This window comes from Melopsittacus undulatus, chromosome 4, assembly GCF_012275295.1.
Source record: "Melopsittacus undulatus isolate bMelUnd1 chromosome 4, bMelUnd1.mat.Z, whole genome shotgun sequence".
In the NCBI taxonomy this organism is placed as follows: Eukaryota; Metazoa; Chordata; class Aves; order Psittaciformes; family Psittaculidae; genus Melopsittacus; species Melopsittacus undulatus.
In genome coordinates, this window is record NC_047530.1 from 89,828,517 (window position 1) to 89,842,153 (window position 13,637).

At 52.4% G+C, this 13,637-nt stretch overlaps 1 protein-coding gene across 2 annotated transcripts in view; it reads left to right on the top strand.

Moving 5' to 3' along the window:
- Positions 1 to 12,324, top strand: part of SLC4A3 (solute carrier family 4 member 3) — a 33,668-nt gene extending 21,344 nt beyond the window's left edge. For both annotated transcript variants that reach the window (XM_034061718.1, XM_031053090.2), the window contains 11 exons: positions 2,005 to 2,218; positions 2,536 to 2,757; positions 3,088 to 3,236; positions 4,554 to 4,748; positions 5,196 to 5,402; positions 5,998 to 6,087; positions 7,402 to 7,568; positions 8,462 to 8,715; positions 9,030 to 9,199; positions 9,659 to 9,832; positions 10,577 to 12,324. In XM_034061718.1, coding sequence (XP_033917609.1) covers positions 2,005 to 2,218; positions 2,536 to 2,757; positions 3,088 to 3,236; positions 4,554 to 4,748; positions 5,196 to 5,402; positions 5,998 to 6,087; positions 7,402 to 7,568; positions 8,462 to 8,715; positions 9,030 to 9,199; positions 9,659 to 9,832; positions 10,577 to 10,654 — 1,920 coding nt within the window. In that variant the 3' untranslated portion in view covers positions 10,655 to 12,324. The remainder of the gene's footprint in view (positions 1 to 2,004; positions 2,219 to 2,535; positions 2,758 to 3,087; positions 3,237 to 4,553; positions 4,749 to 5,195; positions 5,403 to 5,997; positions 6,088 to 7,401; positions 7,569 to 8,461; positions 8,716 to 9,029; positions 9,200 to 9,658; positions 9,833 to 10,576) is intronic.
- Positions 12,325 to 13,637: the final 1,313 nt, after the last annotated feature.

Below are 13,637 nucleotides of genomic sequence, written 5' to 3' on the forward strand. Positions count from 1 at the left end.
TCCTGGGATGAGAGCTCTGAGAGATGCTATGCAAAGGCACAGTTTGGGCAGGAAGAAGTGAGCACCTGGGATTTTTAACAGCAGCTGGCCTTGACCAAGGTAGGATGCTGCAGTAAGAGGGGAAGAGTAGGACAGGCACTTGGCTGGGACAGAGAGTATTAGGTTGGGTGAAGAAAGGGGCTATATGTAAAACCAAGAGCAAAGGGCTGCTCAAGGTTAGAGGAATTGTGTTCAGCTGATGTTTCACAAACATAGGAGAGGAGACTGTGACCATGATGCCTGGCCCAGGACATTCTGACAAAAAGACCCAGTAATGCCTGGGGACTGTTGTCAGGTGTTTGGATGAAGGTTTCTAGCTGCTCTGTAGCTAGGGCATCCATGCAGAGAAGCACATTCATGCAGAAGGAGAGATGAGGAGGCAGGAAGGCTTTTCTGTGAAGTGTGTGCACTGCTAGAAGTCCCCCATCTAGCTAGATGGCAGGAAAGTGAAATTCATTGTCCTAGTAAGGAATTAGAGGCAAAGAAAAGACAATCAGCATCTTCTGTATTCATCCAGAACAGGAAAATCAGAGGTTCACAGGGTCCTTCTAGCTTAGTGCCATGTATCTATGACCAAGTTAAATGCCTGCCTGTTCTGCCACCAGTGCCCAGCTCTTCCTGAAGTGGGGACAAAAATGTCCACTCAGAGCAGGTGGGTTTCAGGCAACAGGGGCTCTTGGCTGAAAGATCCTTTCCCAGGAGTTACACAGGGCTCAGCTCAGACTATGGATGTAGCCATAAGACATGAAATGCCATATTCCAGCTTCAGCACTGTGTTTGTGGGCTGATCTCACTCATTTGAGCCTCTGCTCCTCTGTTGCTGGAAGGGGGGAGCCAGCTGCTGCAGCCGGGGCTGGCCGTAGCAAGGTTACACCGTGGCTGGCGCCATGAAGAGTATGATATCATTTACAATTTGAAGCTGTGGCTCCAGGGAGTCTGTGCTGCAGGGGCCTTAGCTGTCCCCTACCTGCTTTACAGGCTGTTCACTTGTTCATCTTCCTCCAGCCCCTTCTCTGCAGGCACGTTCCAGAGGCAATGCAGCACTTCTATCCATTTGCCAGCGCCTCCCTGCCAATCTGCTGTCTCCTCATGGTCTCCTTGAAGTACTTCCTTGTTGTCTTGGCCTTGCTGTTAGGATATCTCCCCTTTTACGCTTGGTTTTTCTTGCATGGCTTCCCTCATGCTGTAGGCTTCTATTTTTCCTCCCTCTCCTATGTGGAGACTCCCAAGAATCTCTTATGCTCCCTGCTCAGATCCTGGTTTTTGTGCTTTATTTGTGGTGCTTTTGGGCTCCACCAGTTTCTCCCTCGAAACAAACCCAACACCAGGCTGGGAGGATGTCATTCTATTGCAAAGTTCTAATTTTGAGCTGCAGGGGCAGAGAACAACTTTAATTTCTGTTGCGCCTGGCTTCTGGTACATCTCCGACTTAGGCTCTGAACAAGAGCCCTGCAGGACAGAGCAATGGCATGCAGAACTTGTAAAGATCTTGGCCTGATGCAGCCACAGTAATTTGGTGTGAACAGAGGCAAGAGCTGGCCAGCTGTGGTATCTGGCCTAGGGAATAAGTGGCATCAGGCTATACCTGGGAAGCACAGATCTGATTTTGATTGATGGAGAGGTCCAGTGAGAGACACCCTGTGGTCTGGCAGAGCATGCAGCTGACAGAGATGCTTCAGAAGCATGCAAGAGCATTGGGGAGAAAAGCAGGAGCAAGGAGTTTCTCTGGAGAAGATGAATAGGAAACAAAGGAAAGACATGGGATTCCGTGAGGGGCATTGAGTAGAAAGATGTGGAGGAGGGATTTAGGAATGTGGGTCACAGAGTGGCAGTAGTGAGTCAAGTGTTGTGTTGAGGGAGCAGGATGTTACTGTATGGTCAGAGCAAGCATTTTCAGGCTGCAGGTAGGTGGGTGCAGTCTTGGTCTGAGCTTTTTCCCTCTCTCTTTTTCCCTGCTCCTCCCAGCACTTCCATGAGGCTGCATACATGGCAGATGACCGTCAAGACCTCCTCAATGCAATCAATGAGTTCTTGGACTGCAGCATTGTCATCCCCCCCTCTGAGGTGGAGGGGAAGGACTTGCTCAAATCCATTGCCACCTTCCAGAAGTTGCTGCTGATGAAGAGGAAGGAGAGGGAGCAGAAATCCATGAAGGAGGGGGCTGTCCAGGAAGCCAAAGGTCTCTCCACTCACATTTAGGCAAAAGAGTTTGTGCCTAGTGCCCTGCGTGCCCCAGTGGGCCCTCCCCTCACAGAGCCTGGCAGAGGGGTGAGCAGGTCTGGCTCCTGCAGTGGGCAGGGGGGAGGGGGGCAAGGGGATGTAAGACAGTGGCTGTGGGCAGCTCTGGCAGTTGGGTGCATCTGGAGGCAGTGGGATGTGCATCAGCAGGGGGTCAACACTGCTGGAGGAAGTTCTCCAGGGGGCATGGGGCAGAGGGACAGCCAAAGTGCAGACCTGCATTCTCCTCCTCAAGCCCTACCCTCCATGTACCTCCAGAGCTGTGTGAAGTGAAAGCTGAGGAAGAAGAGGAGGAAGCTGAGGACGACCCTTTGAAGCGGACTGGGATATTTTTTGGAGGTCTGGTTCGGGACATAAAGCGCAGGTACCCCAAATACCTCAGTGACATCAGAGACGCCTTGCACAGCCAGTGTCTCGCAGCCGTTCTCTTCATCTACTTTGCTGCTCTCTCTCCTGCCATCACCTTCGGGGGACTCTTAGGTAATGGGCCTGCTTTCTGGTCTGCTCTTTGCACGCTGGGACACTGGCTGTGTCTGTATGATGCTGTGCTGGGGTGGGCTTCAGTGCTGCTTGCTCTGGGAGAGCAGCACTGCTGTGCCTCAGCTGCTGCCTTGACCCCTCACTGCCACTTGGCCTCTCCAGCCTCGGCTCCCCAGGCTCCCTCTGTGCTCCCTGCCCAACGCAGGGGACCTCTGACTGATGGGACAGAGACCTGCCTCCTCTGTCTGGAGCTGTGTCTGCAGCCTGTCTGCCTGTGGTGACAGTGGTTTTGTCCAGGCTTTAACACTCACATGTTGTTTTCTTTCCCAGGGGAGAAAACTGAAGGTCTCATGGGGGTTTCTGAGCTGATAATCTCCACCTCGGTTTTAGGGATACTCTTCTCCCTGCTTGGAGCTCAACCGCTCCTGGTCATTGGCTTCTCAGGGCCTCTGCTGGTGTTTGAAGAAGCTTTTTACAAGGTACACGTGGGGCAGTGTCTGTGCTTGGCACTTGCTTGCTCTGCCCTTGTGCTGGAGAGGGCAGCAGGCATTGCTCAGCTCTCTAAAGGGTCTTCGATGGTGTGGACTCCTTGGGTCCTTTCAGGCTGCCCTCACCTCAGCCAGGGCTGGTTCTGGCTCTGCTAACCCTTTGCATGTCACATCACAGGGATTTGTTGCTGTATTCTGTGCTCTGACCATCTTGAGGTGTGACAGTGGTAACAACACTCCTCTACTGCTGTGAGGGGAGCATCAGCCCCCAGCCCTGTGCTGCAGCCTGCCTGGCACAATGGCCACTTGTAGCTGCATCCTAAAATACTGGTCCATAATACAGTATTGTTGGTGCTTCCTTTATTGAAGGCCATTTCACAGCCTCTACCCATGTGCAGAGATAACCTGGCAGCCAGGATGGCTGTTTCTTTTTCAAGTAGCATAACCTCTTCATGGTTAAAACCATTCCTGTGTCACCATACTACCAAGCAGTGGGTCTAATCCTTTTCCTTTTTTTCTGATGGTGATGCTTGGGCTTTTAAAGCGTGTTTTTTCCTACAGCTATATTTTCACCTTGATGCATCAAGAGTTTGGAGCTGATGATGCCATTGCAGTGGGAATTTTTCTGCTCTCCTGTGACTGTGCTTCTCACTGACTACTTTTGCTTTGCTCAGTCATTGTGTACAATGGTGTACCTCTGCCCTGTGGAAGGGCACTGTCTGTAGTGGTACTAGGAGGGCTGCAAAAGGATGGATGTGATTTGTTCTGGAAGTAGTGAAAGTAGTTGGTGTTGCTGTATGTGGATGAGCAGAGGCAGTGGAGATGGTCTGTTCTGTGATGACAGCTTGGGGGCTTTTCTCCTGTATGTGTAAAAAGGGCACCATCTGGGATCATGCACCAGCTAACATGGCTTTTATGCAGGGGGACCAGCAGGCTGCTCAGGCTCTCCTTTGTGGGGAACAGTCTTATGCTTTTGAGTGCATAGAGCAGTGGAGAACTGTGTTTGAGTAATGACACCTCCATATGGGTGACATGGGGAGCATCATGTGTGGGATGGCTTCATCAGAGAGTGAAGGAGGTACTGTTACAAAGACTGGAGCAGTAAAGACCTGCTTGGTGTGATCTGGCTGGTGATACTGCAAAGTCTGCAACTTTACGTGTGACTCCAGCCCTGAGTTCACTGTCTCTGTGCTGGATGTCTGAGCAGATGTAGATGTTTTTATCGGAAGAATCTTTGATCTTAATGGGGAGCAGATATGCGAGGCAGCCTAAGGAGCCATGAGTAACTCCTTCCCCTTTCCATTTCAGTTCTGCCAGACACAAGGCATTGAGTATCTGACAGGCAGAGTGTGGATCGGTTTGTGGCTCATCGTCTTCATCTTCATTATTGTGGCAGCTGAGGGAAGCTTCTTGGTGCGCTACATCTCGCCCTTCACTCAGGAGATCTTTGCTTTCCTCATCTCCCTCATCTTTATCTACGAGACCTTCTACAAACTGTACAAGGTGAACCTTCCCCAGAGAGATGAGATGCTGCATCTCTCGATACCTCAGGAACCTGCTGCTTTAGCGTACAGGAGGCAGGGGAAAAGGGCCAGCTCAGCCACAGCTTTCCTAGATAGTCTGCAAAGCAGATCTTTGTTGGCCTCTCATGCCCCAGCCCAGCTGGCCCCTGTGCCACCACAGAGACTGGCAGGATGAGCCCTAATGTCTGTCTCCCCTTCTTTTCCTGCAGGAGGCATTAAAGAGGGGCCACTTTTCTCTCCCCAGCCCTCTCCAGCTGGGTAGGTTGCGAGGCAAGGTGACAGATGCTGGGATTGTTTGCACCCACCATCTATTGCCCTCACCTCTCCACAGAGCAGGACATCTCCACTTCCCCCTGCCCCCAGTAGTGACAGTGCCCCCTGCCCCTCCTTGTGGTGACAGCACCTGCTGCTTTTCTCACCTGCCTAGGTGTTTGCAGAACATCCTCTGCTGAAGTTCTACCCACCGAATGTGCAGAGTAGCCTGAATGCCAGCATGCTCTCTGCGGATGCGATGTCACTGGGAATCAGGATGCAGCCCAACACTGCTCTCCTCTCCCTCATCCTCATGCTAGGCACCTTCTTCATTGCCTTCTTTATGCGCAAGTTCAAGAACAGCCGTTTCTTAGGAGGAAAGGTGAGAAGTTTGTGGGACCCAGATGTTAAGGACAAGGGATGTGCCCAACAAATAATGCTTCTTGCTACAGACCTTTGGTCTCCAGAGCATTTGGACCATCCCCTAAATAAACACTATCAGTTCCTTTAAATACCCTGCAGAAGGGATGGTAGCCTGCTGTAGGCTCCAGACCAGAGCTGGCATTTGGTGATGGTATCTGCATTGTCCTGCTCCAGTGAGCTTTGTTGAGTGAGATTTGCTGCAAAGTCCTCTGGGACTGGATACAAGTCTGTTAAACTAGAATATAGGAGGAAGAGCTTACAGCTTATTCCCTTTGCACATGCAGGGCTTGTGTAACACCTGGAGCACCATCCAAATAGGCTCACAGGAGCAATTAGTCATATACGAGTAGCTGGAGGACTGTGTTATGTGAGCAGTGGGATGTGCAGCCATGTGGGTCAAGGCTGAGGTCACTTGGCCTGGTCAGCAGCAGTGCTCAGGTTTGCAGTGGTGCTTGGCCCCATCTGGGGCTTTGCTTTGCTGCATGCTCCCTGTAGCAGGGTGGGTGGACAGAGCTAGCCCATTCCCTTTGCCAGCGAGGGTGTTTGTTCTGCAGGCTCGGCGGATCATCGGAGACTTTGGGATCCCTATCTCCATCCTGGTCATGGTGCTGGTGGATTACACCATCACTGACACATACACGCAGGTATGGTGCATGCAGGAGGCATCAGTGCCACCCTCAGAACCACTCCTGTGGCCCAGCAGTGATCCCTGTGGCATCATGGCCTGCTCTTGTGCAACAGGAGCTTCGTATTTCCTGCCTCTTTAGTCATAACATGTTCTAGCATATTTGTGCTCTTCTTGACTATAGGCTACTAAATATTTTTATTACTTTGCCTCAAATACAATGGTATTTTTTCCCAGTTTATGCACAAACTTAAATGTTATCAAACAGACCCACATTACAGGTTTTCTTCCCCCCCCCCTTTTTTAGTAGATGTGTAATTATCTATTTTTGTTTCGTTATTTTTTTCAGCTGACATTGGGCAGAGGGTGAAAGGTAGTTCCTATTCAGCATTTAAGCTTTTTTTTCAGACAGACCAAGGCTTAAATGGATCCAAATGCATTTCTATTTGTTTAAATTTCAATGAAAAATCTGGCTTTATCAGATGTTAATAAAATCATGTACTTTGTTACATGCTTTTCATACCCTTCTAGACTTCTACAGTTAATATCAAAAGCATATCATTTCAGTGTTAACTCAGCATATGTACAAAGCTTTCTGAGAAAATGGCACTTAGTTATACAGCTTAGCTCCAGTACAAGCATTCCAGAAATATTATTCATACTTACGCTGATTAACATAAATGCAAATCATAAACTCTCCCTGCAGTGCTCATGCAGGAAGATGGCAAGAACTGCCTTAGAGCGTTGTAGAGCTGAGAGTTCAAATGCTGGTGAGCTCAGGGTCAGGGTGATATGCACCTAGGGGTCTGCGTGATCTCTGATAGGAGCACAAACATGTTAGTCCCTCTGAATGTGATCAGAGTAGGGTCATTTCCAGAGAATGTGGCTGCTCCTGGGGCTCGTGCTGCAAAAATAATACTGAAAAATGTCTCAGAAAAACCTTGGAAAGTCTGAAAAGCCACCTCGGGGAAGGATAGGCAAGTTCAGGACACTTGACTTGTGCAAGCAGAGGTCAAAGAGCATTTTACTCTGTTCTGCAACCACTGACATGGAAGTGCTATTCCTGAGGGAAGATACTTCCTTGGTCTCTTGGACAAAACCGAAGGGAATTCCAGTAGCTGAAAGGAAATGAAACAGGCCTATGTTAGGGCACATGGGATTTTTTCACTGAAGGGGATTATCCATGAGAAAGTCTTGCTTGGGTCAGGGTGTTTGTCCTGTCATCTGAGGCATTCAGACCAGGAAGACTAGGACGATCAAGGCTGTCCTTTGTGAGGCTGTGGGCATGTGGCTATTGATGACTAACTGCTGGGTTTTGTGGCTACACCTCCAGAAGCTGAATGTCCCCTCTGGCCTGTCAGTCACATCTCCTCACAAGCGTGGCTGGTTCATTCACCCCATGGGCAGCAGTGGGACCTTTCCGATGTGGATGATGTTTGCCTCTGCCATCCCGGCCCTCCTGGTCTTCATTCTTATCTTCATGGAGACACAGATCACCACGTGAGTACCTCCCCACCAGTGCCAATCATCACTAACCCAAGGGTAGGTGAAGCTGGAACGGGTGCTCATGCTGTTCGTGTGATGATGCACTTGGCATCCCAGTCGGACAGCAAGAGCAGGATTCTGGCCATTTCATATAATCATAGACTGGTTATGTTTGGAAAGGATCATCTGGTTAGGGTTGGATAAGATCATCTAGCTCCAACTCCCCTGATGTGGTCAGGGATGTCTCACACTAGACCATGTCACCCAAAGGCTCTGTCAAGCCTGGCCTTGGGCACTGCCAGGGATGGAGCATTTACCACTTCTTTGGGCAACCCATTCCAGTGCCTCACCACCCTCACAGTAAAGACCTTCGTCCTTATATCTTACCTGAACTTCCCCTGTTTAAATTTAAACCCATTATCCCTTGTCCTATAGCTACAGTCCCTGATGAATAGTCCTTCTCTGGCATCCTTGTAGGCCCCATTCAGATACTGGAAGGCTGCTATGAGATCTCCACGCAGCCTTCTCTTCTCCAGGCTGAGCAGTCCCAACTTCCTTAGCCTGCCTTCATATGGGAGGTGCTCCAGTCCCCTGATCATCCTTGTGGCCTCCTCTGGACTTCTCCAACAGGTCTGTCCTTCTTATGTTGAGGACACCAGTACCTTCTTGGGTTCTGCCATCATCTCTTGGCTCCCCTCCTGTCATAGTGTGGTGGGGATGCACCGTAGCCAAGTGCAGGAGGAAACCTCTAACCTGAGGTTGACAGCCACCATTTCTCTCCTCAGCCATCTACTTGTTGTCCCCATGTTGTGTGCTCTCTCCAGGGAGTGAATGTTGTCCCCTGCTGCAGTGCTGTTCCTGGGCACTGGGCTGAGCTTGGCACTGACCTGAGCTCTTCTTCCTTCCAGGCTGATTGTTAGCAAGAAGGAGAGAAAGCTGCTGAAAGGCTCTGGCTTCCACCTAGACCTACTGCTTATTGGCACTATGGGCGGGCTTTGCGCACTCTTTGGGCTGCCTTGGCTGACTGCAGCGACGGTGCGCTCTGTCACCCACGTCAATGCCCTGACGGTCATGAGCAAGGCTATTGCACCAGGCGAGAAGCCCAAGATTGAGGAAGTGAAGGAGCAGCGTGTGACTGGAGTGCTTATTGCTGCTCTTGTTGGTGAGCCTCTGCTCGGGTGAAGGAGGGGGGAGGTCAGGGATGACCACTCCTGGCAGTATCCCTGCCTCACAGGCCAGCCTGAGCTCTGCTTGCTTGCTGTAGGACAGCCCCCACCTCCACAGAGCTCTCCTCTGGCAGCCTTTGGAACCCTGCCATGGTCAATCCAACCCTGCAACCCTTCCAGCTAGACCCCTCTTGAACTTCCTTTCCCTTGCACCCTAGGACAGAGATGAGGCAGGAGAGGGATGGGAGCCAAGGTGCCTTGCAGAGGGGCTGACGTGGGACACACCATGTCCTGATCTATGTCTGTGCAGGTCTGTCCATTGTGATGGGGAACATGCTGCGGCAGATCCCACTGGCTGTGCTCTTCGGCATCTTCCTGTACATGGGGGTTACATCGCTCACTGGCATCCAGCTCTATGAGCGGCTGCTCCTGATCTTCATGCCATCCAAGCACCACCCTGACCACATCTATGTTGTCAAGGTGAGCGAAGGCAGGTTGTGGGGAACCAGGTAACAAGGAGCAGAGGAAGAAGAGGCAGGTGAGGTGAGGATGGTGCTTTGCTAGATTGATGCTTGGCTTGGTGACCTCCCCCCTTGGCTGCAAGTTTGTGACAAGAAGTAAGTCCAAGCCATGTATAGAGGTGGTACATCTCTAGGATAGTGTGCTGATAGGCTGCACAGGAGTGTCTTGCCAGGATATTGTAAGGATGGACTGTCTATGGGAGTAATGCATTCCTTGAGTGAGTGTAGGGATGCTGCATTGCTAGGTTGCACAGAAGCTGATGTGTTAGAGTTCTGCCTTGTTGTAGAGTACAGGCAGGTAGTGTGTAGCAGTGTTACATTGTACTATGCTATGCAGAAGGGTTATGTCTTGCTGGTTGGTTCTTCATTAATCTGTGTGGAAGGATAATGTGTTCTTAGTCTGGATTTACCTCCGTAGGTGAAGACCTGGAGAATGAATCTGTTCACCTGCATTCAACTGGCCTGCATTGTGCTGCTCTGGGTGGTAAAATCTACAGTGGCATCCCTGGCCTTCCCCTTTGTCCTGATCATGACAGTGCCATTGCGACGCTTCGTGCTGCCCCGCTTCTTCCATGACAGGGAGCTCAAAGCGGTAAGCAGATAACTGTCTTAACAGTCTAGCTTGCAAGGCTAGAGTGAGGTTGGGGAGATTTGTCAGACTGAAAGGCTAGGAGATCCTGGGCCAGCAAAGCCTTGGCTTTTCCTGCTGTTGTCTGGGGGTCTTTGTTCAACAGCAGTATGTGAGTGGATGGCTTCCTTAGAGCTTGTAGCCCTGGGAGTGCAGTGTGGGATGGATGAGCAACCTAGAGCAATGAGACAGAGGATCTTACCACACAGAAGCCTGGAATAAGGGTTTCCCCTTCCATCCTCCTCCCCAGCTGTGACTTATTCATCAAGAGACAACACATTTCCCCACTGAGACAGCAGCAGCGACAGCCCACCAGCACACCACAGCCTGTGGCTGCTTGGTACAGGAGCATGTAGCCGCAGAGCCAGGGTGCTGGCAGCTCTTTGAGTGCTGCCAGTATCCTGAGCTCCTGCTGGAAAGCAGCCTGGAGCAACACCCAGAAGTGGGTGCTGCCAGCAGCAGAGGAGCTGCTGATGTGGACCAAAGCCCCAGTGACAGGGCACTGTCAAACAAACACTTTGGGAAAGGGCATCAGGTTGGGGGCACATGGATGGGCACAAAAAGAAGACTGCTGGGAGGGGAAGGAGTAAGAGCTTTGCTCTTCCCAGCGCAGCCCAACTGCATGGCTTGCTGCTTGCTGGTCCCTCCATGCCAGGCTTGACCCTGCACTAGGGACGGCTTCAGAGCCTGGTCTCTTCCTCTCCCCAGTTGGACTCAGAAGATGCAGAGCCAAACTTTGATGAGGACGGCCGGGATGAGTACAATGAGCTGCACATGCCTGTGTGAGCTAGGAGATGTCCTCCCGACTCATGGGACAGGCTGCTCATGCCTGCTTATCCCTCCCAAGGACTAACTGGAGACTTGCTGTGAGTCATGCGATCTCTTGCCTGGAGCAACAAATGGCTGTTCTATAGCCCCGCAGGAGGCAGCCCTGACTCCTGCTGCCCCCTTGCTTGCTCAGCAGAGGCTGTGGGTCTCTCTCCTCTTGGACCTGGTGGGCTGAGGGATGCCTCTTACATCACAGAACTGTGTGGGTCCCGAGTGCCCATGGGTCAGGGGTCTGCCCCCTCCTTGCTGGAGGCAGCCTGTGCCTGGTCTCCTGGTGGTGAAGGGGAGCCATGCCAGCTAGTGCCACCATGTCCCTCTCCACTACCATGAAGCTTGGGTGTCTCAGCACCGTGTGCCACCGAGCAGTCACAGAGATGGGCTGGATGCTACCTGCGAATGGCCAATGGGCTTCTCCCAGGCCAGCAGCCTCCTTGCTCAACTGGTGGATGCATTGCTCCTGCTCCCTCTCCTCCTTCCAAGAAGGCTCATGCTGGGCCTGTGTAACAGACCCTGGCCCATGAGGCTTCTGCAGCCTGGCAGATGGGCAGGAAGGGACCAGTATCCTGGCCCTGTCCTCCAGACCAGCTTCCATCCACTCACCGTCCCACAGGACTGTTTTCAGCTCTTGCTTGGCATGGGGGAGGCTGTTTCGTTCCTCCTGATTTTCCCAACCCTCTTTCCACAAGAAAACTGCACAGGAAGGGGAGGCTGGTGACAAGCAGGTATCCTGAAGCCTCGAGTGCCTGTCCTCTTGCAGGGATTAAGAGGAGTCCTGTGCCATTCTGCACCTCCATACAGGTTGCAGGGGTAAAAATTCATCACTGGGCTGCATCCCAGTTCCTGATTCCCACATTCTTGTCCCTGAGAACAAACCATATTTAAAAAGCTGTACAAAAGATGTAGTGCTGGAGTGCAAAACAGTCCTTTGGGTCCCCTCCCTTTCCCTGTGCAGTGATTCACTGGGTCTGGCTCCCTGCAGCCCTATGAGGAAGTCACTGAAACCTCCAGCTCACATTCTGCTGCCATACTGGAGTCCGGTGTGACCTTTCGTGCCCAGGGGTGCCTTCCAGGTGGGAAGGAGCAGCTTTCAGTATGCCCAGCACTCAGCCCCATTCACCTCTGAGCAGTTCCTGGGGTCTCCCCTCACTCAGAGCTGCCCCAGGAACTGCTGATGGTTCCCTTGCTGCCATCCCTTGGCTCTGAGGATAGTGCCAGGGGAGAAGGGCACCCCAGCCTCTTCCTCATGGTTGGAGTTAGAGTGGCCTTCTGGAGGAGGCTGGGATGCTCACTTCACCATTGCATTTGGGACAAACTGCTGCTCCAGTTCCTGTTTATCAGCCTGGCTCCTGACAGAGACAATGGGTGCTTCAGCACTGGGAGGGTTCAACACCTTCCCAGGAGGCTCCAGAAATATCCCAGCAGAGAGAAACCTCCCCCCGCAGCAGGTTCCTGCCCCACAGCCTGGCCCTCCACAGGGTCTGGGGTGGAGAGACAAGTGTCTCTGTGTGTCTGTGGCCATTTGTGTCCTGTCCTCACCGTGTAGTGTAGGAGGCCTGTTGTTGCTGTACATCGTGACTCCTCTGACTGTAGTGGAAACAGCTACACCAATAAACTTCACAGGAATCGTGCCTGGCTCTGCTTCTGTTTGTTAATTTGCAGTAAATTAAATTGATTGAAACTTCATGACACAAAACAGCAGTCTTGCCCACACCAACAATGCCCAGCTGGAGAGGGGACTGTCCCTTGCCACCAGCAACAGAGGTAGGCTCTCCACCACCATCATCAACCAGGCTAGTGGTGTGGGCTCAGCTGCAGGCCCCATGCTGGAAACGGGAGGCTGAGCCCTGTATTTAACCAGAAACATGTAACATGCCTGCTTGCATCTATTCACACATGCATGTGTGTGCCTGTGTGCTTAGCAGCATTTGGTGCCCATCTCCTTACCTAGCCTGTAGCTACATGCCAAACAGCAGAGCTATGGGCTGAGCATGGAGAAAACATCTCATTTAAATATACGTTCCCTCTGCGTTTTCTTCCCAGGCAGGAGCCAAGCCAGGTTCTCATGAGCTGCTGGCTGCCTGCAGCTCACGTGGTGATGGGTTGGATATCCCTCAGTTGAGCTCTTCTGAGTGCTGCTGCTGGGAGTAGGTGGTGGTACCACTTCCTGGGTCACGATCACTGTCTGCTCCTGGGGGTGGCCACTGCCATGGGGCTCTTGTCAGAGGGCTGAGCCTGCCTGGGCCAAGGGTGGTGGCCATCTCATCTCTGATTCATCTCCCGCTGTGGAGTGGGCAGTACCTGGCCTCGCAGCATCCTCTCCATATCCCGGCAGTGCTGCTGAACCTGTGGGAGAGGAGGCAGTGCTATCCAGCCTTTTCCATGTAGCTCTCCTGCCCATGGCCCTGCCTCCAACTCAGCCGGGGATGCAGGGCAGGAAGCACAAGCAGATCCATTGTGAACTCCTTACCTCATCAATCCTCCGGATGAGAATGGGTCTGACCTCCAGCTCCAGCAGCCAGTCGGCCTCCAGGATGCTGTGGTGGTACTCCTCCAGCTCCAGGTTCTTTTGCAGCTCCTCAGCCAGGGCAGCCTGGTACCAGTGACCTCTCGTACGCTGGCTCTGCTGGGGCCGGGACCACTCTGTCACCTTGCCCTGCTGCTGCAGGCGCAGGACACCGATGCGCTGGGTGACATGGCAGACTTGGGCACGCAGGGCAGGTGCCCGGTCCCTGCGGTGCAGCAGGGCCAGCAGCTCCTTCTGGCTCTCCTGCAGCCGGGCTTGCAGCACCCCAGTGCTGTTGCCTGCCCCCAAGGACTGCAGTGGGACCAAGAGTTTGCACAAGCCCCCCAAGTGCTGGGGGACCCTGCTGCGCAGTGGGGGCTGCACACTGCTAGGAGCCAGCCCTGCTCTGCCCGTCACTGGTGGCTGCTGTGGCAGTGA